At 32.8% G+C, this 23,451-nt stretch overlaps 1 protein-coding gene across 1 annotated transcript in view; it reads left to right on the forward strand.

Annotated features, from left to right (window-relative positions):
- Nucleotides 1–23,451, forward strand: part of LOC144444842 (arf-GAP with SH3 domain, ANK repeat and PH domain-containing protein 2-like) — a 46,790-nt gene that overhangs the window by 5,699 nt on the left and 17,640 nt on the right. The window contains exons 2-4 of the mRNA XM_078134394.1: nucleotides 21,156–21,228; nucleotides 21,810–21,958; nucleotides 22,644–22,768. Of these exons, the coding sequence (XP_077990520.1) occupies nucleotides 21,156–21,228; nucleotides 21,810–21,958; nucleotides 22,644–22,768 (347 nt within the window). The remainder of the gene's footprint in view (nucleotides 1–21,155; nucleotides 21,229–21,809; nucleotides 21,959–22,643; nucleotides 22,769–23,451) is intronic.

Here is a 23,451-nt window from a genome sequence, read left to right on the forward strand (position 1 = left end):
TGATCATAGTATGCATACAGAACACGCTTTACTTTGGTGTTATGGGTTGTACTTGATATGGATGCTATAAACGATTGTGTTACATACAGAAAACACTTTACTTTGGTGTTATGGGTTGTATGTGGGTAGCCAAAATGTTTTCAAATTATTTACGGAAGTGGTCTTGAGGAAGTGTATTGTTTAGGTGTTTGAAAAAAAAAACTAGTCACAAAGTAAACATCTTAAATCTCCTAAACAATGTAAATACAGTGTACAACACCACACTTTCAGTCCAACCCTAAAAAATACAATCTCTATGGAGTTCTGCTATTTAAAAGATAAGAAATTGTATTCACATCCGAAGTACAGCTAAACCAGAGTCCAGACAGTGTTTGCTGGAAGAAAGATATACATGTAGAACATATATAAAAGAATGAGAAAAGTTGATCATTTTACAAGTTCAGGTTGTTGTTTTACTTGATAGATAACAACACTTTTACTGCTCAACACAGCATGATTGTTATTGAGTGAACACAAACAAAACTCATTCCAACCAATCACAATCCTGCTTTGTTCAGCAATAAAACTATTCTTGTCTTGACTAAATCAATAAACCTGACCTTGCAAACTGATTGACTTGGATCATTAAATGTATATGTACAGTGTTCTGGTGAACACACCCTGTTTTACCTGTATTTCTACAAAATACTTTGTGTTGTGAGGTGTGAGGAATTTGTGGAAGTGTGTTGATTCTATGGCTGTACACAACGATACAATAGAGGTGATAGGGTCATTATGTAGAGACAGTTAGTCAGCCATAGTTTACTGAACTCAATGTCTTTTTTCTGTCTGGATTCTGGTTCTTTGATTTATGTACATTGCATACCACCACCATACATATTTCAACTCATACTTCCTGGTAAACTCTATGACACCCTGTCCTCTTAGTAATTGCCTGATAAAATACCACTTTTATCACTTTATAGTGAAGTATTTTATGCTTGCAACTACAAAAATATAGAAATATAAATTATGACTAAAATTTTAAGCCATGGTAGTTGTAATTTTTTTTATGATTTTCTGTCAATATTTTACGCTTTGAAAATTATACCTAACTACATTTCCTAATACTACTACAGACGTATATGTTGGATATTATTGGTGATTAGTTTTGAAGTGAAAGAACTGAGTTACAGTAAATTTCACCACGCTTTAGTACAAATGATGTGTGCGTCTGTTACATGTATGATGTACATGTATACTGGTAAATGCATGTACATTGTACAGGTAGGTTGGAAGTAAAAGAACTGATACATGTATATTTCACCATGCTGTACAAATGTATATACATGATACTGGTATATTGGTAACTATGTTGGAAGTGAAAGAACAGGGTTGTGATATATATACATGCATGTATATTTCACCATGCTGTACAAATGTATATACATGTTAACGGTAAATTGGTAACTATGTTGGAAGTGAAAGAACAGGGTTGTGATATATATACATGCATGTATATTTCACCATGCTGTACAAATGTACATGTAAATACCTGTTAACGGTATATTGGTAACTACGTTGGGAGTGAAAGAATAAGGTTGTGATATACATACATGCATGCATATTTGACCATGTTGTACAAATGTGTATACCTGATACCGGTCGGTATATTGGTTAACTACATTGGAAGCGAAGAACTGAGTTGCAATATATTCACCATGCTGTATAAATCATGTGTACATTTATACCTGATATATTGTTAACTCGGTTGGAAGTGAAAGAACTGAGTTGCAATATATTCACCATGCTGTATAAATCATGTGTACATTTATACATGATATATTGGTAACTCAGTTGGAAGTGAAAGAACTGAGTTGCAATATATTCACCATGCTGTATAAATCATGTGTACATTTATACCTGATATATTGTTAAATCGGTTGGAAGTGAAAGAACTGAGTTGCAATATATTCACCAAGCTGTACCTGATATATCGGTAATTAAGTTGGAAGTGAAAAAACTGAGTTGCAATACATTCACCAAACTGTACTTGATATATTGGGTAAATTACAGTAGGTTGAAAGAACTGAAATATATCAAACTATAACTCCATGCGGCTACCATCTGATGAAATGCTATAATGATGATGAACACAAACTATAAATAACTGAGTCTACCCACCACATGTCAGTGTCATGTGACACTTTTGTTGTATTTATAGGGCGATTTGCTGTAGAATGCTCATCTGCTGATACTTGCACCAGATGTAATGGTAATGGAAAGGTAGCAAAAGATATGTTGACACTTGTCAAAGTGTAATTTCACTCAGTGATGGTCATATATTGCATGATGTATTAAAAGATGTCGAAACTGTTCTCTTCTCCCTGTTACAATTAAATAACTGGGTAAAGTATGTACATGTATGTCACATGATCTTTGGGATGCAACAAATCCATGATTAGCATCTGATAAAATACAACTGGTCTTCAGATACAGCTTAATCAGTACATGTACATGTAGATAGAGTTATCAGTATAAGAACCCTTCAATAATTAATGTGGTGAGATTTCTAACATTTGACCATACATGCTACTTTTATTGTTATAAAGGGATACAGTCAAAGCATATACATTATAGTTTAGCAGTTTAGGGCTGCAATGTAACAAAATATACATTTTGGTTGTCTTGTAGATGTCAACTTTAATTAGCGAATTGAGTATGTTATTGGTAATTTGTAATGGCAGGATTTGAGAGTTGACACTGAAGGATAGTAATTTGTATTGAAATGTAACAAGGAAGTGCCTTGGCTAGGGAAAACTACAGGGGGTGGGGGTGGGGATGGGTGGTAGGGGTGGGGATGGGTGGTAGTACATGTAACAAGGGTTAACATGCATATAAAATATGTACGTGTATTGTAGATTCACATATCTTGTAACACACAGTTAATTATGGAAGGAACCCCTGATACAACAGACACTACTAGGGGGATTACACAGGTACAATGTACTGTAGATTTTACCACCCATTCATCTCAGCAAAAGTAATGAACAGTCTTTAAACCTAGAACTGTTCCTGTCTGTTGGAGAATGGTCTTGAAAAATTTCAGGAATGTTTCCCCCTGAGAAATGCCACAGATAAAAGTGTAAATATTATCATCAAAAACATGATTTTGATAGTTAATTGGTGAAGTATACACTTAAAGTAAAGTTTATTGTATTTTGAAGGTCTCTGTCAACTGATAAAACCTCATCATTGTTTTGTCAAAGATAACGACTGTGTACATTCTGTACACTTGAACTATGTTTACATTTTGTAGATAGTGGGTGTGTACACTTGACCTGTGTATTGTTCTGACCTTTGACATTGAGTTGACATTGAATAAGGACACACCAGGAAATAGACATGTAAACACATGTAAGGAAATGTTTATGAATGCAGATATTTTGAGCCCTAACAAAGGGTTGAATTCAGAAGAAAAATTGTACAGTGAATGTAAGTTACACACATATTTTTAGACAGTCAACATAAAGGGTTAAACTTTGCAAAAAATTTTTTTAAAGATTATGTAAAATAATTGTTGTTCAATAATGACACTACTACAGGTTGTACTACTTTGTGGAGTTTCATGATCACTGTTATTGAATTTTTGATGCATCAAACTAGAGAGAGAATTCATTTGAATTCTCACTGGTCTCATTAGTACCAGTACCAAAGATTGAATTTTTAATGTTGTGTTGATTACAGCTGATAAGATTCCATTCAATTGATAAATAATTTATTTTCGTATATTGTATGATTTGAAACAAAAAAGTAATCGCCTAGGGATTAACAAATGTCCTTTGGAAATTGACGTAAAAAATGATTCATGGTAATTTTCCTGGAATAGATTTATGAATCATTGCAGTGATAATAATACAATACTACATTTGTAAATATTTTAAGTTATTGTATCACGCACAAAGTTAAATGCATTCATACAAAAAATATGGAATTTGTTACATACCATGGTCTTTGGTAATAGTGAAAATAAGTCTTTGAGAACTGACTGAAGACTGTAAAATTGCAAAATTTTCTAGTAGCAAAAATATCTAGGTTTATAGTAATACTATGAAATCAGCCATACCAAATCTTTTTGAATAAAAGAAATCCAAGTGTCAACTTATAGCCGTGATAATAAGTCCTAGGATTCATTGTTGGACTTAAAATTGTCCTAAAGGTGTTAAACTTTGATCTGAGGTACAACTGTATGGTGAATTGGATATGTAATTGAATGGTATATTCAGTTTCATTGAGTTTGTTAAATGAAGGGAGATCAGTCCAGCTACACAGTGAATGGCACACCTCATGGGAAGGCCAGAACTTAAAGAGATGTGTACATTTGTACCAGTTTAGTAGTTAAGTGACACAAACTTGTGGTATGCCCTGAATGTGGTTGAATTTAAAAGCTTTTGTTTCTATTTTTATTTGGTTTTAGCCCTGCATAAAGGACCCTTTGTCAATCTAAAAATGAATGAAATAATAGTGGATAATAAATACAATGTACATGTAACAGTATAATTGGGGACCTGGTAGGATAGAGGTTGCAATGATCCTATGTGCGAGAGCCTGCAATGGATTGTATGCTCCCCAGGGAGTTTAGGAAGTACATTTGTACATGTAAGGGACCACTGTGCCACTTAAGATCCATGCCAGGGGTAATCAGCGCTTTGAGCACAGAGTGGGAAAACACTGTAAAAATCCAATATTACTATAGCATTACTTTATTATTATTTAATATAACCTGAAGAAGTCTGTATACTATAAAATGGCAAATGCAACTACACTGTAAAAATAACAATGAAACTCCAGTAAAAAAAAAAATAATTTGTAACATTGAAATGGGTTGTGAGGTTCAATATTGATACATGCAAGTGTCATGCCATACCATACCATTAAGACTGTCACTGGTAATCTGTTCTGTACAAAATATTGACTGTAGATATAGATTTTAGTCATTTTATCCTATCAAATGATTTTAATTTGACAGTGTTCGTTTGACACAGGGTCATCCCACATGTAACTACATTGTAGGTTCTGTATTGAGTATATTAATTGAAAAGTACCAAGGACTGCAATGTTTTGGTTTGATTTCAAGAGCTTTTAAGAAAAAAATAAGGTCCCATTCTCTTTGTTGTGTACTTGGTACATAATGCAGTTGATATCAAATGTAGATCTGAAAATGAAAAAAAATAACAAGAAACTAAAATATTGGATAAAAATATAATGCACCTGAAGGTCGCATGTGAAAGTGAAAGGAAATCTCAATGGTGTCTACAAAACTCACTTGCCTACATTGTTTGTACAAAAGGTTCCAAAACTTTGACCTTACATTTGTCCTTTCATCCTGTGAACAGATCATCATCAAATTAGTATAATGGTTGAGTAGTTGGAGATACAGGTTTCTTTCAAGTTCAGTCTGCTTTAGTCATTGCTATTCTTATCAAATAGGAAGAGGGAACAAAAGTGATACAATTTGAAGCCTTAGTTAATAATACAAATCTGAAAATTACTCATTCTCATAATGTGTTGTCTTTCTGCATCATATATATATATATATATATATATATATATATATATATATATATATATATATATATATATATATATATATATATATATATATATATATATATATATATATATATATATATATATATAGTTATTACGCTCTGCCACTGCGGTATAGAGCACTGTCTTAGCAGATTGATACTCACCGAGTATATATATATATATATATCTAGAGAGAGAGAGAATATAAGAATCTGAAGGACATTGTTTGCTCAAAAATGACCTTTCTTTCAAGTTTATTTCCTGTCAATTGTTCTTTAGTCACCCAGAGTAACCTGTGCTTGTTGACAGATATGTCTGACTGATTCAGTTCAGTTTTTCTAAAGTTCCTGAAAAATGTGAAAGTGGATGTGTACTTCCTGTTTGATTGTCCATTTATCACCATGTAGAGAATGACAGACATTTTTTTTGAAGGATATCTATTTTAAGTCATTGACAAATCCACACCTACATTTGTACCTGGAGTTTCCTTATTAATGTCATACACAATTGAAAGTCGTTCAACCCGACTGGTATGACACCAGTTTCCCACCCAAGTATTATTAGACAAAAAATTTCCATTTGAGTGATATTTTGTACATTTTGTAAAGTCTCACGTAATTTTTGTCTCACGAGTTTAAGATGATTTATTGATGTGTACCATAATGATAATTTATAATTTTGTCAATTTAGGAGTCATTCAACCCTGTGACTCCATGATAAAGTCAGATATTTCCCACCCAAACGATGTTGAAACAAATATTATTCCATTTCATTTGAATATTTTTGTCAGTCTAACGTTAATTTTAGTTTTAAAATTATTAATTGATATGTAATAATGATTTAAATATTTCTCAGTTTTAGCATGTAGCCATGACAACATAAAATCAGACATTTCCCACCCAAATGTTGAAAAAAAAATTCTATTTGAGTGATATTTTGCTAGTCTTACATGTACATTGATGAAGTCCTAGATTATAAAAATTGTTTTATTTATTGATGTTTAATAATAATTTATATATTTGTCAGTAGCATGTAGTCATGACAACCGTCAGACATTTCCCACCTACATGTTGTTGAAAAAAGAAAATATTCCATTTGAGTGATATTTTGCTAGTCTTCCATTGATTTTAGTCGTAAGTTATTAAAATTGTGTTTTATTTATTGATGTGTAATGATTTAAATATTTGTCAGTGGCATGTAGTCATGACAACATAAAGTCTGACATTTCCCACCCAAAATACAATGTAGTCTATTTGAATATTTGTAAGTCTTACGTGGATTTTAGTTTCAAACGATAAGAATTACGATTATTTATTGATGTCTCTTTTAGTGGGTAGCAGTCATTCAAACTTAAGACATCAAGTCAGACATTTTGACAACTAACCGTTCTTGAAGTTGAACAAAAATTCTTCCTTTTCAGAGAAAAATAACAATTTTAGACTCAAATGTCATGATAACAATTATGATTATTTATCAGTTTTCATGACAAGTTTGAATTTTAGAGGATCAAATTTGTTAAAAATTCAAAAATTTGATTTTTTTTTTTGAAAATGCTAAATGTATGATGTGTACTACAAATGTACATGTACATGGAACAGTAATGGTGCTCTTCAGTCAAATACATGTACATGTATACATGTAGCTGTCATTCAAAAATTTAGCTGTGGTACATGTCGAAGCCACTGAGTCACAACTCACTCACTACATACTTGAAGCAAGACTTTCTGTCCCTGTAGTCAAAGGAATGTGTAGCATAACAATACAGTATTGATATGGTGTTCAGAGCTTTGTAAAATTTGGTGAATGCAAAATTTGTGATCCAGCGGTATTATGGTTACATTACTATGATCACTTTATCCCTGCACTGTGCACACAACATTAACCATATGTTACTTCTAATAGTCCCCTAGGAAATAAATGTGAATTTTACATTTCAAATTGACTGTCCTCCAGGGCATGAACAATTTTTGCCCATCAAAATAAGGACCCCAGAAACCACTGAATGATATTCAATGTCAGTTTTAATCTAGTCAGTCACCCAGCTGAACTTTCATTGTGCAGTACTAACCACCTAGAAAGAATATTTGCTAAACTACATCTTTCCACCTCATGCAATATTTGTTTGTAAAATGTGAAAAATGTTAAAAATTAAAATTCTAAAATGGTTTAAAATTTTGAAAAGATGAAACTCTAAAGATACAAATGTATGCCCTTGTTGATATACATAATGAGATGTAAGCGAAAATGTCTGATTTCCTGTATTCTCATCAAGTAGAAACGATTCATTAAAATTTAGATATTCATTCCATTCTCGCCATTTTTTTGCCAAAAATGAGCACAAAAGAACTACTTATACACAAGCAGGGTTCTGATTATGTTAAACATCATTTGAACGAAAATTTATTTGCTTATCAGTGCCCAGACATGAAATGACTCCACATCGTGATTAAATAGTATAAATATATAAATACACTTTTACTCTGATAAGACCAGAACTGGGAGATTAACAGCTGTTAGTATATTTCTTACATAAAGATATCGGAATTGAGTCAAAAATGTACAAAATGTATGCATGACTAGAAATTTGTTGTAAAGCCAGACACCAGTGTATTTCTTTAGTAAAGATATCGAAATGGACTAAAATTTATGTGTTTATACAGGACTTTGTTGCAAATCCATACAATGTATTTGTGTTGTGTGTGTGAGTAGTGTCAAAAAACACAAAGTTTTTCTGTCATATTTCTAGAAGTAATTGTTGCCGGCAGCATAAAAGTAAACTGCATTGTATGACATCATTAGAGGAGCAGAGATTGCTGCTTTATGGTCTTTGGTCATTTGTTTATTTCATATGTAAAACATGAAAAAAATATTAATTATTCCAATTACTAAAGCATGTTGAAAATGCATACATGTAGTAACTAGCGTAGCTATCTCACCTGGTACATGTTGTAGTTATAATATTATGTATATTATTGTGGTTACCAAAAATGTCAAAACATCATGTTTACCTACTGTATGCATTGTGGTAAACTACACACACTTTTATAGCACAGGTACATTTGTACATATATGTAATGGGACAGTAGAGATATAGAGAAATAGAAACAATTTTCCCAAGATAAAATCTGTCATGTGAATATTTTGCAACGTCAAGAAGTAACACTGAATTCATGCTGGGATCTGTATTTTACTTTCGATACACAATATACATACATGTATGTATAACTGATTGTCATTTCCAGTTGACATTGAATTAAAAATAGTACAGTGCATTGCAGATTACTGTTGCAGTGTTCAATGTCTCTGTTTGACAGGAAACCTATAAAAAAACATCTGACACGTTAAAGATAGCAAAATCACAATTTCTTGTTGTGTTCAGTCTAAATGAAATAAACCGTTTATTTTAAGAAATGTACATTTACTGCAAGTACATGTAGATGCAGACTCATGGTGCCAGTGTTTTGATATCTGTATGGTGGCACATTATTAGTTTATTTCATTTAGATAAAATGTACATGTAGCAAGAAACTTTCAATCTTGTTATCTTAATAGCATGTGCAGTTTCTTATTGGTTTTTGCATAGTTATATATACAAGTATCAGACAGTGAGATAAGCATAATCTGCAACACACTGTACTGTATTAAAATTGTTATACAACATGTATGTACAATTATTGTGTAAAAGTGATGCAGGTACAGAGAAGGAGCACATGATGTACATGTACATGTACATGATGATGTAGAAGTGTCCACTCAATGCAGATTATACAAATTATATGTTAAGCTAGGGAGTCTCAATCTATCCCAATCCCTTATCCAATCCCAACTCCCTAACTTGAATACAAATGTAAGTCTCTGGCACATTTGGTCCACTGTTCTATATGTACTTTCCAGCCAGTAATACAAATCAGGGTTATGCTAGGGAGGCTACACTCTATTCCTATCCCTAACATAACATACAGTGTGCATGCAAATCTAACTCTGACTCCCTAACTTGAATACAAATGTGTACCAACTGTATATTCTGTCCTCTATTCTGTATTCTAAGTTACCAAAAATGAATAAATGTATAAAAATGAAAAAAAAAGGAAAATATGTGCAATATATAATTGTACGAAGTACACTCATCTTTCAACCACTTTTGATGGTATATTATTTGAGCATAAATATTATTTTTCTTCTCATATTTTATTACTTTAGTTTTATTCTGAATTGATGACAGCTGGAAAATATTCAAATGTAGTTATTAAATTTTAGTTATGTAAGTCGTACTAATCGCTGGTAGGAAACATATGTTACTAAACGTACACACATAACATTGTATTGCTCCATTTGAAATCCATTAATACCAGACTAAAAATAACATAAAAAACATTTGACAGCAATCTGGTGTTCCTAAATAATTGCAACTATAATAAATTGGCTTTCAAGAAGTTTTTTGACCCTTTGAGTAGAAATTTTCATTAGTAATTTTATAATGTCCTTGTTATAAATAATCAATATTTTCTAGTGATTTAGTTCTCCACTTTCTAAAAAATTCAATAGTTGTAATGATGTGAACAGTTAGAGACAGACCTTTCTGGACTGTCAAATTCGCGATAATTATACCAATTATAGTGGATGTTATTTTCAAAGTAGATATTACATGATCTCATCCATTTATTATGCTATTGTCTCATTGTGGTGATAGATTCTATTAAAACATGTGTTTTTGAAGGAACAATAGTCCAGGATTGAAATAAAATTGTTCAGTAAGTGGTTGGGCCATGTCGACTTCCACTTTTAGATTTTATCAACTTATCAACCTTAATGAAATATTTTGAGTATGTACATACATATATGTGTATATGGGGAATCACTCTGTCATAAAAGTTATAATTACTATTATATAGTGTACAAATGTATTAACCACAAACTTCATGCTGTGCACCACCAAAATCTACCTGAGTTCCCTTGTCATTTTACCATGGTTCCATACCAGGGTATTTGTTCAGAATGTACATGTACATGTAAGTAGATAAAATCTACCCGAGTTCCCTTGTCATTTTACCAGGTTCCCTCGTATATGTTCAGGACAGTAAGAAGATAAAATCTACCTGAGTTCCCCTAGAGCATTTTACTGGATTCCCCACCATACAGTATGTAGGTACATGTACACATGGAAATCTGCAAGTTTTACCAGATTTTCCCTTGTTTGTTACCAGATTTACGTGTACATTTTTGTACCAAAGTTTGCAACAACTAAATAGATGAAAATACTAATAAAAATTAATTTGAAAAAAAAAGATTGAAAGTCACAGCTATAGAGGCTTTCCATTTTAATATGATAACCATGAAATGGTGTGTTACTACCCATGTACATGTACATGTACATGTAGGTTTTGGATACAGCAGTAATTGACTAAAATATAAAGAAATTACTTCCACTGTAGCCCTACAGATGTACATCCATTATAACAAAAACCATTACACAAATGGAAATTTGCAATATTTATCATGTCCAGCTCAGTTGCAGACCATTAGGAATGATTATTGCCTCCATCCATACTTTGTAGCCAGTTCAAGTTTCATGGAGAAGTGTGCCCTGGTAACTTGAGGTCAAAGGTCAGATATAGATAGCATGTACAGCTGCTATCTGTCAACACAGAGTGGCATGGCAATGAGTGATAACCTAATCCTGTGTTGTGGAATAATATCATACGTCAGCTTTTAAATTGTGAACAGTGCTATATGAATCGTATCAGGGCTGGACTGGAAAATGTTGTGATGACTTTGGTTTTGAGGAACGGTTTGGGAAAATGTATCCATAAATAGATGTTGATTGGTACATTTAAGTTGTAGGGGTGTCGTTACACTGACATAACCTGTGTATCTGTATCTGTGATGTTGATCTGATCTCAGGGTACGAGAGCTACATCTTGTATCTGGATCAAAGTCACAGATCAGTCCTACATGTATACAGTATATACATACATGTACATGCATATGTACATGTAAAAATAGATAATCATTCTACATGTATTCAAATCCAGGAAAATACAATTTTCCCCTATCAAAAAAACAAAGTTCATTTACAAAGTAATTTGATTGTAGATATTTTTGCAACTGCTTGGCCGTATTTTTGATAACAAAGAAAATTTCTCCTAACAGGAAAAATATAACTCCCACGATTTGACTACCAGTAATGGTGTGTCAACACATCCAGTTGAAAGTTAAATAAACTGCACATGTGCATTGTAGCATCTTAACAGCCTTTACTGTGCTCAAACAGTCTTTCAGTCAAGGGGTAATATCAGGACATGTGCTAGGGGTTATGGCATAGGTCAAATGTCAGTCATAAGGTCACCAATCTTACCACCTGCATATACAAATACATGTGCATGTATACAATGTAGGTACATGTATGCATGATAAAGTGTGGCACATACATTGTATTTACGTCATTAACGAGAAGTTGTACAGTTCATTCAGGTTTATGTCACCAGCTAAATCATTTTATAACTGTTTGAAATACATATGTACACACTAGAGTGATTTTAAAATAACTAAATATATATATACTGTATGGTGTTATTTTAATCAATATGATATTGAAAATAAAACATATTTTATGCATTGCATCAGGGTCTTTGAATTATGGTAAACTTGTATTGAAATCTCAATAAGTTTGCTAGTTGTCCATTTTTAAATTTTATTTTATTTCATTATTTAATTTTGTTAATTAATTGTCCACTCTATCATGTGTATGTTACTGTAGATAATGTTTTTTGTAGCCTAGAATCCTATGCAGAATCCAGCTATATGATGTAAACATGATTCCAATTTTCAATTTCATTTGTAAGTGGTTAGGGGAAATCATAATCTAATTTTAGGTATGAGTAAATTGGCCATTGGCAAAATGCCAGGCTTGGTATAGTCTCGGTTACCCAGACCCTCACCGCTGGGGCTCTTCTACCAGACCACCCAGACAAGAGTCTGTGGAAACCACGTTTCAACTACCCGTGCCGGGGTCACACAATTATTTCTTCCAAGTCATAAAAAGTGGGCTTACAAGGCCTGTTTGTTGTAGTTTAGATGTACATGTATGATGTTTGAGAAGTGATAACTTGTTGTGAAAGTACCGAAATAGTTCAGCCTACAATGTTTGACGTGAAGTATTTCCCAGCATGCACTGCTCCGATCAGTACTTCCTGTGCAGGTGAGTTTGAATATTGATTCCCCAGACTCTCTCGTCTGGGTGGTCTCATAGAAGAGCCCCGAGCAGTGGGAGTCTGGGAATCTGAGACTAGGCTTGGTAGGGAAAGGGCAAGCACCAAAAAATGTCAACACTACTGTACTAGATTCTAGGTTGTGTTCACCTGTACTAAGATAAACTGAATTAATAAACCAGGCTACATTGCAAAGTACATCAGATTGGGTAAAGATAGTTATGATGTAATGATTAAAATTATATGCAAAGATTACACAATTCTACAAAATTTGAATCAACTTCAAAACAAAATCCCTATCAATGTACAGTAGCAGAGTAAATTAATGTACATGTACCAAGGTAAATAATTGATAACTATAATATGTAATCAAAGTCATGTAGAGTCAATAGACGATATGATTACAGTGTGTAAGTTATCTCATGCCTACTTCAACATTGCCTGGATACATACATTATAATTTATATATGTATGTATGGATGTACTAGATTGATAGTGTGTAGCAGTAAATTGTTGTTCCAAACTTAAAATTGAAATTGTTACTGAAACTTTGACTGCATATTTAGGCTGTGTTTACATGATAATTTACACTCTCAAATAAAAAATACAAATATCATATTGAGATAGTAACTATGATTTTATTGGTTGATATTGCAATATCAGGTTTAAATCGTGGTCGCTGTTGAGGGTGCTAATTTTTAGGTGTGGATAAATTAATTTGATTTATCAATTAAAAAAATCTGTTTTCCTATATGATTCAGTGCTGTTCAGGGTGTGTTGGTATTACAGGTAAGTTATTGTATGTAACAAACATTTTCAAAAAAATGTGTGATTAGTAATTATTATCATTATTATTATTATTATCATTACTATTATTAAACTTTATTTTGGAAAAGAAAAGAATGCAACAACACTCAAAACATCCCGTACATGTAGCTACAAAAAAAGAAGAAAGTAAAACAGACAGAAGAAAGATATAAATACGAATACAACATTATAAAAACAACTAGAATTGTAGAGCTTCCAAAAAGTTTAGTTGTAGGTAGTGTAGCATTAAGAGTTGCTACTATCATACATTGTATTCTATCATATTTCAGACACCAAGTAATTGATATACAAACAAACATTTATCTGATATTATCAAATTTCATATCTGGCATAAATCCATAAAATCAATTTTCTCTCTGAACCCTGCTGAGTTTAATCAATTACAAATGTAGGATTCCTACACAAATATGAGTTTCAGAAGATAGATGTCTCAAAAAATCAATTCCTAACGTTCCAGTTGCCGAGTTTTGTCGGTATTTTCATAGGATCAATGGTTGAAGCCAATCAATCGTATGATTTCGTTTAGTGGTGATTTTGAAGTATTTACATACAATGTACGTACATTAGTTGTATTTTTGTAGAGTCATAACATACATTTGTGCTAGTCAGTATGCCCTCGAAGCCAATTTGACACACCACCGATGCACACAATTTCTAGTGAGGCACCAAAATTTGGTGTTCCCCTATCTCTTTCTATGTGGTGACTCACAAGAAATGCCAGTTTTTATCATTTTGACTAAGTTACAACAACAAAATTTGGCTATTATTAGAGGGTACACTGGTACTAGTATTGAATTTTTGCTAGTTTAAGTGTCAGCGGTTTTAGTGTAGAAATCAATACCACTTTTCTCTATGGGAAAGCAATATATACATGATGGTAAGCAGCGACTGATGGTGGTAAGATTTCAAGACATACAATGTATGTACTTGACAGGGTGACAGTGAAAGTTATTGAACCTTTTACTCTAAGTCTAACAATGCAAACAGACTTTACAAACTATGGCGATGCCATTTTGAGATTTTTTTTCAAAAATTGTAATTTTTTGTGGCATTTTAGGTAAATTTTTATGGAAAATATTAGATTACGATTCTTTTCATTGATTTCAAGTAAAAAAAAAGAGTTTAAGTTTTTCAAAAATTACGAAAAATGAGAATTTTCTTCAATGAAAGTACATCTACATGTACATGACTAAATATAAGTTTATTCTTACAAAATTTTGTGTAAAGTCAAGAGAAAGGTGTTAAAAGTCAGGAATCTTGGTGAATTATTGTTCTAGCTTTGTTTCATGAAAATTGTTTTTACCTTTTGAAATGAAATAATCGCTCACTTTGAGTGACTTGTCATCTCTGTTAACCGACAGCTTTCACTCAGACATAGATAATTAGATGACATAATTGTTTCAATATTGATGGACTCTGTCATCAAATTATTGTACCCATAAGTAAAATGAGATTTATTCTATTGCTAGAGGCTATAATAATGGGATCAACCATGCTTCAATGACTAGAGAGTGAAAAATAACAAAATAAAATACCAGCAGTCTGTCACTTTGAGTTGACACAATAGTACATCTCAAGAATTACTTATAGACCAGTTCAGTGTTAACATCAGACTGACACCTCCTCAACTAGATGTTTGCGAGAATCACTGTCCTACTAAGGGTTATTAAATCTACCGGTTAGTTACTGTAGTCTTGGTTACCCAGACTCTCACCACTGGGGGCTATGCCAATGAGACCTCCCCAAATGAGAATCTGGGAAAACCATGTGATCATTTTTTTTTTTTTCACATAGTGTACAATGTAAAGTATTTTGGCAGCCATATTGGATTTTAAAATGGCAGAATTTTGATAACATTTTGACCTCTATTGAAACAATATCATATGTTTTCTTCCTTGATTTTAAGTGAAAATGTACTTGAGTTTTATTGAACAAATTAACAACAAAAATTTAAACAGTTTATTTCCGGGATACATTTTAAATTCATAACATAACAATTTTTACTTTTCTGCACACATCCTCTGCAATAAATTAATAATTTGCCAATAAATAGTTACAAAGAGTATTGCCGTATACTCTAACCATTTATGATACAATGAACTTTTCACCTACCTCTTCATATTATATATTACCTAGTAAAAAGGGAACATTTGTGTATATTAGGACAGCTGGTGAAATACATTCAGAATGCAATCAATTATTTAGTGTCAGAAACGAAACTTTAGTAGTCCCTATTTAACAAAATGAGGAACTTTGATGTAATGTTACCTTACAGGTACTTGTCGTTGTACTTAAGTTAAATTACGTTATAGTTTTAATAAACAACTGAATGACACCCTTCAACCAAAGTTCCTTATTTTTTGTTCAACTTGGCTCGTGCTAGAGATACATATGTACATGTATGTCGTGTTGTTCAGCCCTATCACAGTATCAGGCTTCTTGGGTGCTGGCTGAGCATGGCGTGAATGTTACAGACTAGGCTCGTGTATGGTACACTGTATAGTAACTGGTGCATGTGTAACACATCATTCAATTGACTTGGAAGTTGAAGAGCTTCCTCACCAACCACGTGAATACTTCAGACAAAATAAATTATCTGTAAATTAACTTTGTGTCTGTGATCACAAACAGCACCATCTACATGTACATGTATCATGAGTGAACAAGACTGAATGTTTGCAGTCGAAAGCTCTCAGCTTATCAAAAGTACATGCATGTTGTGTGTTTTGTATATAACTACCTCACAAAGGGTAAATTATTGATAATATAAAACTAACTGTAAGCAGTGTATGGTGTATACTAAAGTCTAGGTAACACAGAGTAAATTACTGACAGTGTAACACTAACTCTGGTAAGCAATTGTATTCTACCAGTGTAACTATAAAGCACTGTAATTGGTAGAATTGTCATTATAAAAGACAAATAAATCATTTATAATGTGGTGATTAGAGTATTGGCTATGTGTGTACACGTATGTTAACTGTCACATGCACACACTTTAGACTACAGTGAGGTAAAACACTTCCCATGAATAGTACATTTGTTAAGCAATACATGTATACATGTATATGTAACATAAGCCTTGTCCTCACTTGCATTGATTCAAAACTGAATCAAACTGAATCAATTCATCAGTTGAAAACCAGTTTCTGTCTCCGTGAGAAAATTGAGTCATGGAATTGAATTAATTCATCGGTTCAAAACCAGTCTCTGACCCAGTGAGAAAATATAATTCATTTTGATTTTGTATCAGTTTGGAACCCATATACATGTACATGTACACATACAATGTAAGCTTGAATCAGTCCCAGAAACAGCCCTTGGGATGGTTTCAAAATGATTCAACTTAAAATACAATGTACATGTACATGTAGGTTCAAACTGATTCTACAAAAATGTAGGTGCATGGGGACAAGACAACTGATTTCAAATAGATTCAACATTCCACAAGGAGACAGAGCTATACATGTAGATATACATTTGTAGACCGACTGTCACTGTTACTGTCACTGTCACTGTCACTGTTATTGTCACTGTCGATGTCTTGTCAGGGGTTTTCCTTTGCACATTTTATATCTCACTTTGACAGTCATAAACTACATGTAGAAAATGGGCTGACTGTCACTGACAACAACACAATTACATTTTGTATCAGTGGAAGTAATCTCTATACATGTATACAAATAGATTCAACCATAGACAGTGTCTATGATTCAACATTCTGCATGGAGACAGGTAGACATGTCTGTCACTGTCTTGTCAGCAGTTTTTTGTTTGTATGTTTTATGTCTCAATTTGACAGTCATAAACTAATGTGTGTCATATACATGTATGCACTTAAAATACCTGACATAGAGAAGAGGCTGAGTGTCACTGTCAGCAACACAATTATTTCAAAGTACTTTTAAAAATAGAGGGGTCATGTGGTTTGCATTGAAAAGTTAATCACTTCTAAAGGGGACAGTGAAAGTAGATTGTGGTGTTATGTCTTCACAAATTATCCTACATGGATTGCTAAGTGGTTTAGCTTTCATTGAGAGACTGAACCAATTCAAGTGATCGTGATTGTTAATACTATCAAATCTATTAAAGGAGACACCACTCCAACTCCAGGAACTAAAGGTGTTTTCGTAAATTTGGGTTCTAGAGAGCCGTTTTATGGTTTCACATCACACGACTACCAAGAAATGCCAAATTTCAAAACTCTGTTTCAACTTCATCATTCTAGCATTAGTCAACTAGTGCCTCATGGGACTTGACAGACATACATGTATGTATGTATCAGATGGACAATGAATATTCATGACTCCTAAGTGTATTACCTTCAGATAAGCAAATATCCTGGCGTGACATTCCCTTTAAGTAGAGATTTGATTCAAAGATCTTTTGTGATTGAGAAAAATGGAAGTTTTGTTTTTCGACATTGTTTCTGTATGGAAACGTTGTATTTATTTCTAATTTACTATTCCGAAAAGTAGATATCTTTTACGGCTCTAGTCTAATGATTCTTGGAACCATGAACAATATATTCTCCAAATTCTTAAGCAGAAAACTTAAAGTTCTCATGATACAAATATACAAATGTACATTGTAGATAGATAAAAAATGTGTACATGTACACGTAGTAGGTACACAAAATTGTAAATATGAGTTTCATGGAGTTGTGGTTCTTAGGTATGAGACAGCTCTGTGTTTTAACAAATCAAAAACAATATTTTGCTGAAAATGGTGTATGTGGACTGATACATGTACAATGTAGATCAAAGTACAAACATACAGTATACATGTACATGTATATGGATATGAACACCCATGACATCACAATGCTGACAGGCATCAGCAAAAATGTGAGATTTACCTCCAATTTTTTTTTTTACTAAGTAGAAATTTTTATTTGATAAATGAATGAGGAGATAGAGTTAAAGATTGCAACATAAAAAATGAATAAAAAAAGTAAATGAAATAAAAACTAGGTTTGAACTACATGTACAGTGGACTTTTCAAAAATCTGATTCGTTATTAACTTAAAATATTCAATATTAACTGAAAATAAAATAGTTGAATAGTAAACCAAATTACTTGAAACTTTGCAAAATTGGTTTGAATTTTTGTGTAAATACAGTAGCAAACTGAATTTTGACTCAATGCCATAAAAACTTGTCATCGTGTTCACATTAAAGTCAACCATTAATAGCCGAGATGAATTATATGTGTACCATAATTCAATTCTAAATAGTTGTTGTAATTTGTGTATGATGTGATAAAATATAAATGATATATTTTAATATGATAAATGAGTACGGTAGAATTTTATGGAACATGTTGTTATCTTGACAGAATATTGCCATATAGTATACCGGACACATTCTTTGATAAGTGTAATGTTGATAAATTATTATCAGGGATTTACTTCTGCTCAACATAAAGGAAGTTTTCAGCAAAAAAAATAAGTGTTAAAGTACATGCAGAAGTAATTTATATTTGATATACAGGAGGACACAGACATTCGGAGGGAAATATTCTACAAAATTAGCATAATCAGATTTCATATGATTATACTTTAATTTCTGTATTTTTAAGTTCTGTATGAAATATACTGTTTGAAGCTTTTGGGAAAATTTTGTAAAAATTCAAATAGTGCAAATTGTGGACATCAACAGGGAAATCTGTACAACTCACAGATTTGTAATTATGATAAAAACTGAAGGAAAAAAAACCCTGAAAAAACCCCAAAAACCATGTATATCAGATTGTAGAAAGTTTTTTTTTTAAATGTGAAAAATGTACAACCGAATATGTCCTTGCTAGTGGTGTGTGGGAGACCACAGACGTCCACAGGGAAATATTCTAATTGGGTTATATCTAGCAGCAAAGTGATATCTTATCTTAGGAAAGTAAACCACCCAGGCGTCTGTCTGTAATGATATCGGAAGTCAGTAAAAGGCTGTAAATAAGTCACAATATACATTGTATAAACCAGCCTGCATACTGTCTTTCACCTCTGCACTTTCAGACATCAGCGGGGGAATAAGGCAAACTTTTTTCAGTATTATTCTTGAATTTAGTCATTTTAATGCTAAAATTTTGGTGTTAATTTCTTAAGTGGGATTATTTTTCTTGTATCAGTCAAAAATATAGTTGTAATATGCCAAAAAGTTACTGAAAAATGATTTTTGTATGAATTATTTTTATCGTACAAAAGACTTAGAGGCACACTTCTTTACCAGACTGCAACCAGCAGTGACAGCTGAATCCAACTGAAGACGTTACATGGTCTGCTGGCTATGTTTCACTGTAATGAGTACCAGTTTATTTTTGTAATGAAAAATAATTGGATATCCAATTTTGTCTCACCATATTGCTCTGGAAATAAACTTTAATGAACTACATGTAGTCTGATAGAGTTATCTACAGAGATGAATCCTTGAGTATGAACACATCCCATGTCTGGAGTACATGTATCTTTTCTTTCTATGTATTAAACCTGCATTATCTGTAACAGGCATATTATTTTTTCAATCTGATAACCAACAATGTACATTTATTCCCAGAAAATTGTTAAAATACCAATAATTAGACAATGTACATGTCAATTAGGTCTATTTTATCTATAAGTAGTAGAGTAATAAGTTGAAATCATGATTCAATGGGGAGCTGACTTTTGAGTGCGGACCCCAAAATAAATTTGATCGGAAAAATTGCATCATACATGTAGTACATATACAAGAACTACACAAATAGGTTTACCCACAGATGAGTTGATACTGTTCAGGGTGTACAATATTACATTTATAAGTACATGTACATGTAGATCTAAAAAGACAGTTTCAAAAAATTTTCCAGTTGCACCTAGTGTAAGGTGAAGTTCTAGAAAATTCTAAGTCAAAACTGTGCCTGAAAGACAAAAACTTTAATTGTGTATTGAAGTGTGTGTGGGGTGGGGGGGGGGAGGGGGAGGGGGAGCGGTGTACCAATGGTCACCTCTGGAAGGAGTGTGCGGCCAGTGCTGGAAACCCCTTGTCCCATTTCATACCCACTTTGACCAAAAACCAATACCCACTTTAGACCATTACAGGTTTCTTAGACCTAAATACATTTCGTTAGGAGGCAAAATTTTGGGGCAATTAATGGCAGTTATGATTTGGTAATGGACAATGAACCACATTTTAGACCAAACAAAATAAAAAAATAATGCAAAGCGGACTCTGTTTTAGATTCTTCAGCTCGAAAAAACAGACTCCATTTTAGACCAAAGGGCAAGAAGACACACCCTGAAGGGGTGGCACATAAATATACATGTACATTTGTAGGTACATGTACAATGTATACTCAAATAAGTGGAGTAGTCCCCTCACTCCCCACTCCCCCAGAGATCCACACTATATTGTACTATGGAGGATAAAAACATAACTATGATCTTTCAGTTTACATGTACATTGAATGATCTCTATTACATGTAGGAGTATATAAAGTTAAAACATGAAATCAAAAAAACTTACAATGCTTTTAATATTGAAATTGTTTTGTTTTTTTCAATTTGCTTTGCAGACTTTAGACTCTGACAGGAGTGCACTCAGTAAACTCAAGAAATCCATAAAAGCTGTGTGTAATTCAGGCAATGGTGAGTTGACCTACTAAGTTTCAAATGTACTACTAATTATCACTAGAACCTCAATCATCAATGTCTCAATGAATTATCAATAAACACTTCAACACAGTCTTTGTAATCATTAGACTCCTAAAGTCTCTACTGATAAATATTTGACCAAGGCTCAATTTCAAGTAGAATTAAAATCTAGGTATGAACAATTATAGTATATAGACAGAGGTAAATGAGGTTAGACCATTTAGTGTAGTCATGATAGGTGAATGGTTAGATTGGCCGGCTTGGAATCTGCAGGTTTTGAAGGCTGTGGAGTTATGGTGGGTGAATGGTTACATTGGCTGACATGGAATTTTATTGCTGATAATCAGTTGTGAAAGGTACATGTATAATGTAAAGCCTTTCAAAATATTTATTTTCATGAGTTCTAAAAGAGCACACAAACAAACAAATGGAATCTAGTGTTTATATTATTATGATACATCATGTAAAATTATGTTTGTTTGCTAATTACGTGGACCTAATAGAAAACTTCATATTGGCTTCTTTGAAATACTGCTCTGTTTTTTGACATATTTTCACCTTTTCTTTCTTTCCAGAACACGTGAATAATGAAACAGGTTACGCTGAGAACTTAGAGAAGTTAGGGACTATATCATTGACAAGAGAAACAGAGCCTGATATTGGGGCAGCATTCCTGAAATTTTCCGTGGTTACTAAAGAATTATCGGCTGTTCTTAAAAATATGGTAGGTATTCTACTTTCAAATAGTTGTGAAAATAATGCAATGAATGAGAAAGAAATGTACTGTGTTAGGGTATGTCTGTCTGTATTTTTTTCTGGTGAACTAAACTGGCAGCTTGTGTGTATGTTTTCATTTTGCTGCCTGAAAAATTTGGGGAATGACAATACAGTGTTCCCTCAAATGATAACAACTGGCATTTCTTGTGAGTCAACCACATTGTAAGAGAAAAGGGAACACCACATTGTGGAGTGTCATTAGATATTGCGTGCGTCAGTGACATGTCAAATTGGCTTGGAGGGCACTCTGGAGAGGGGCACTTTAATTTGGTGGACAGTATAAGAAGAAAACACATGCTACTTGTAAATAATTTATCTGATGGGCTTGCTGTATTCAGGGCAACTGTTTGTAGCACCTTTCACAACTGTTAATTTTAGAAAATGACAACTTTTTAATTACGTTAGCGGGACTTATTTCATGGAATAAGATTGCATATTTAGCGGAAAAAACCCAGACAACTACGTTATTGTCACCAAAGTTGTCCAAACTATATGTAAGACATATGTTGAAAATGAGTTCCAGAAGAAAAATTTTGACTTTGGTTTGTTTTGTTCTTGATGACAAAATGATGTTAAATTTGATATCAGAAGATCTGGTATGAATATTTTCTCTGTGTCTCTTTCTTTTCCAGACACAGAATTTCCACAATATTGTTTTATTTCCCCTGGACAATTTACTAAAAGGAGATTTGAAAGGACAGAAGGGTGATTTAAAAAAAACGTTTGATAAAGCCTGCAAAGATTATGAATCCAAATAGTAAGTACATTGTAGATTCAACCAATCAGTATGTCTGTTACATAGTTTGAGATGGATTTAACCAATCAGTATGTCTGTTACATATTTTTAGATGGATCCAACCAATAAGTGTGTGTGTTACATAATTTGAGATGGATTCAACCAATAAGTGTGTTACATAATTTTGATGGATTTTATGCGATGAGTATGTGTTATATAGTTTGAAATTGAATCACCCAATAAGAATGTGTGTTACAAATTTTAGATTGCTTCAATCAATAAACACCTATATATCACATTGTTAATCAGCCAATGATATCACTAGCCATTGTAATTTCTATCAAAATGTATTTGCACATAAACCACTGAACACTCTCTCATCTGTATATGGTGTGAGTTCAAAAATTACATTTACATATCAATCTTTGTACCAGAAATACTACTGAACAGTGTGTAGATACAACTAATTGTTATCATGTCACAGGAATGTGTTTTTATCAACTTTTTAGTTCATAGTGAAAAACATTTGATGTAAAGAATGACAGGATGAGGAAATACTCTTCCTTTTTTGTCTGTCTGTGACCTAGATTCCATGTAATATTTTTGCTAACAGCTGACTTTTGTAATTTTTGATGTATCAGAGCTCTCATGGCCATAAGTGAGAATCTATGATAAATACCCATGTAACCATGCTTTTTCTGATT

Source organism: Glandiceps talaboti, chromosome 13 (genome assembly GCF_964340395.1).
Source record: "Glandiceps talaboti chromosome 13, keGlaTala1.1, whole genome shotgun sequence".
In the NCBI taxonomy this organism is placed as follows: domain Eukaryota; kingdom Metazoa; phylum Hemichordata; class Enteropneusta; family Spengelidae; genus Glandiceps; species Glandiceps talaboti.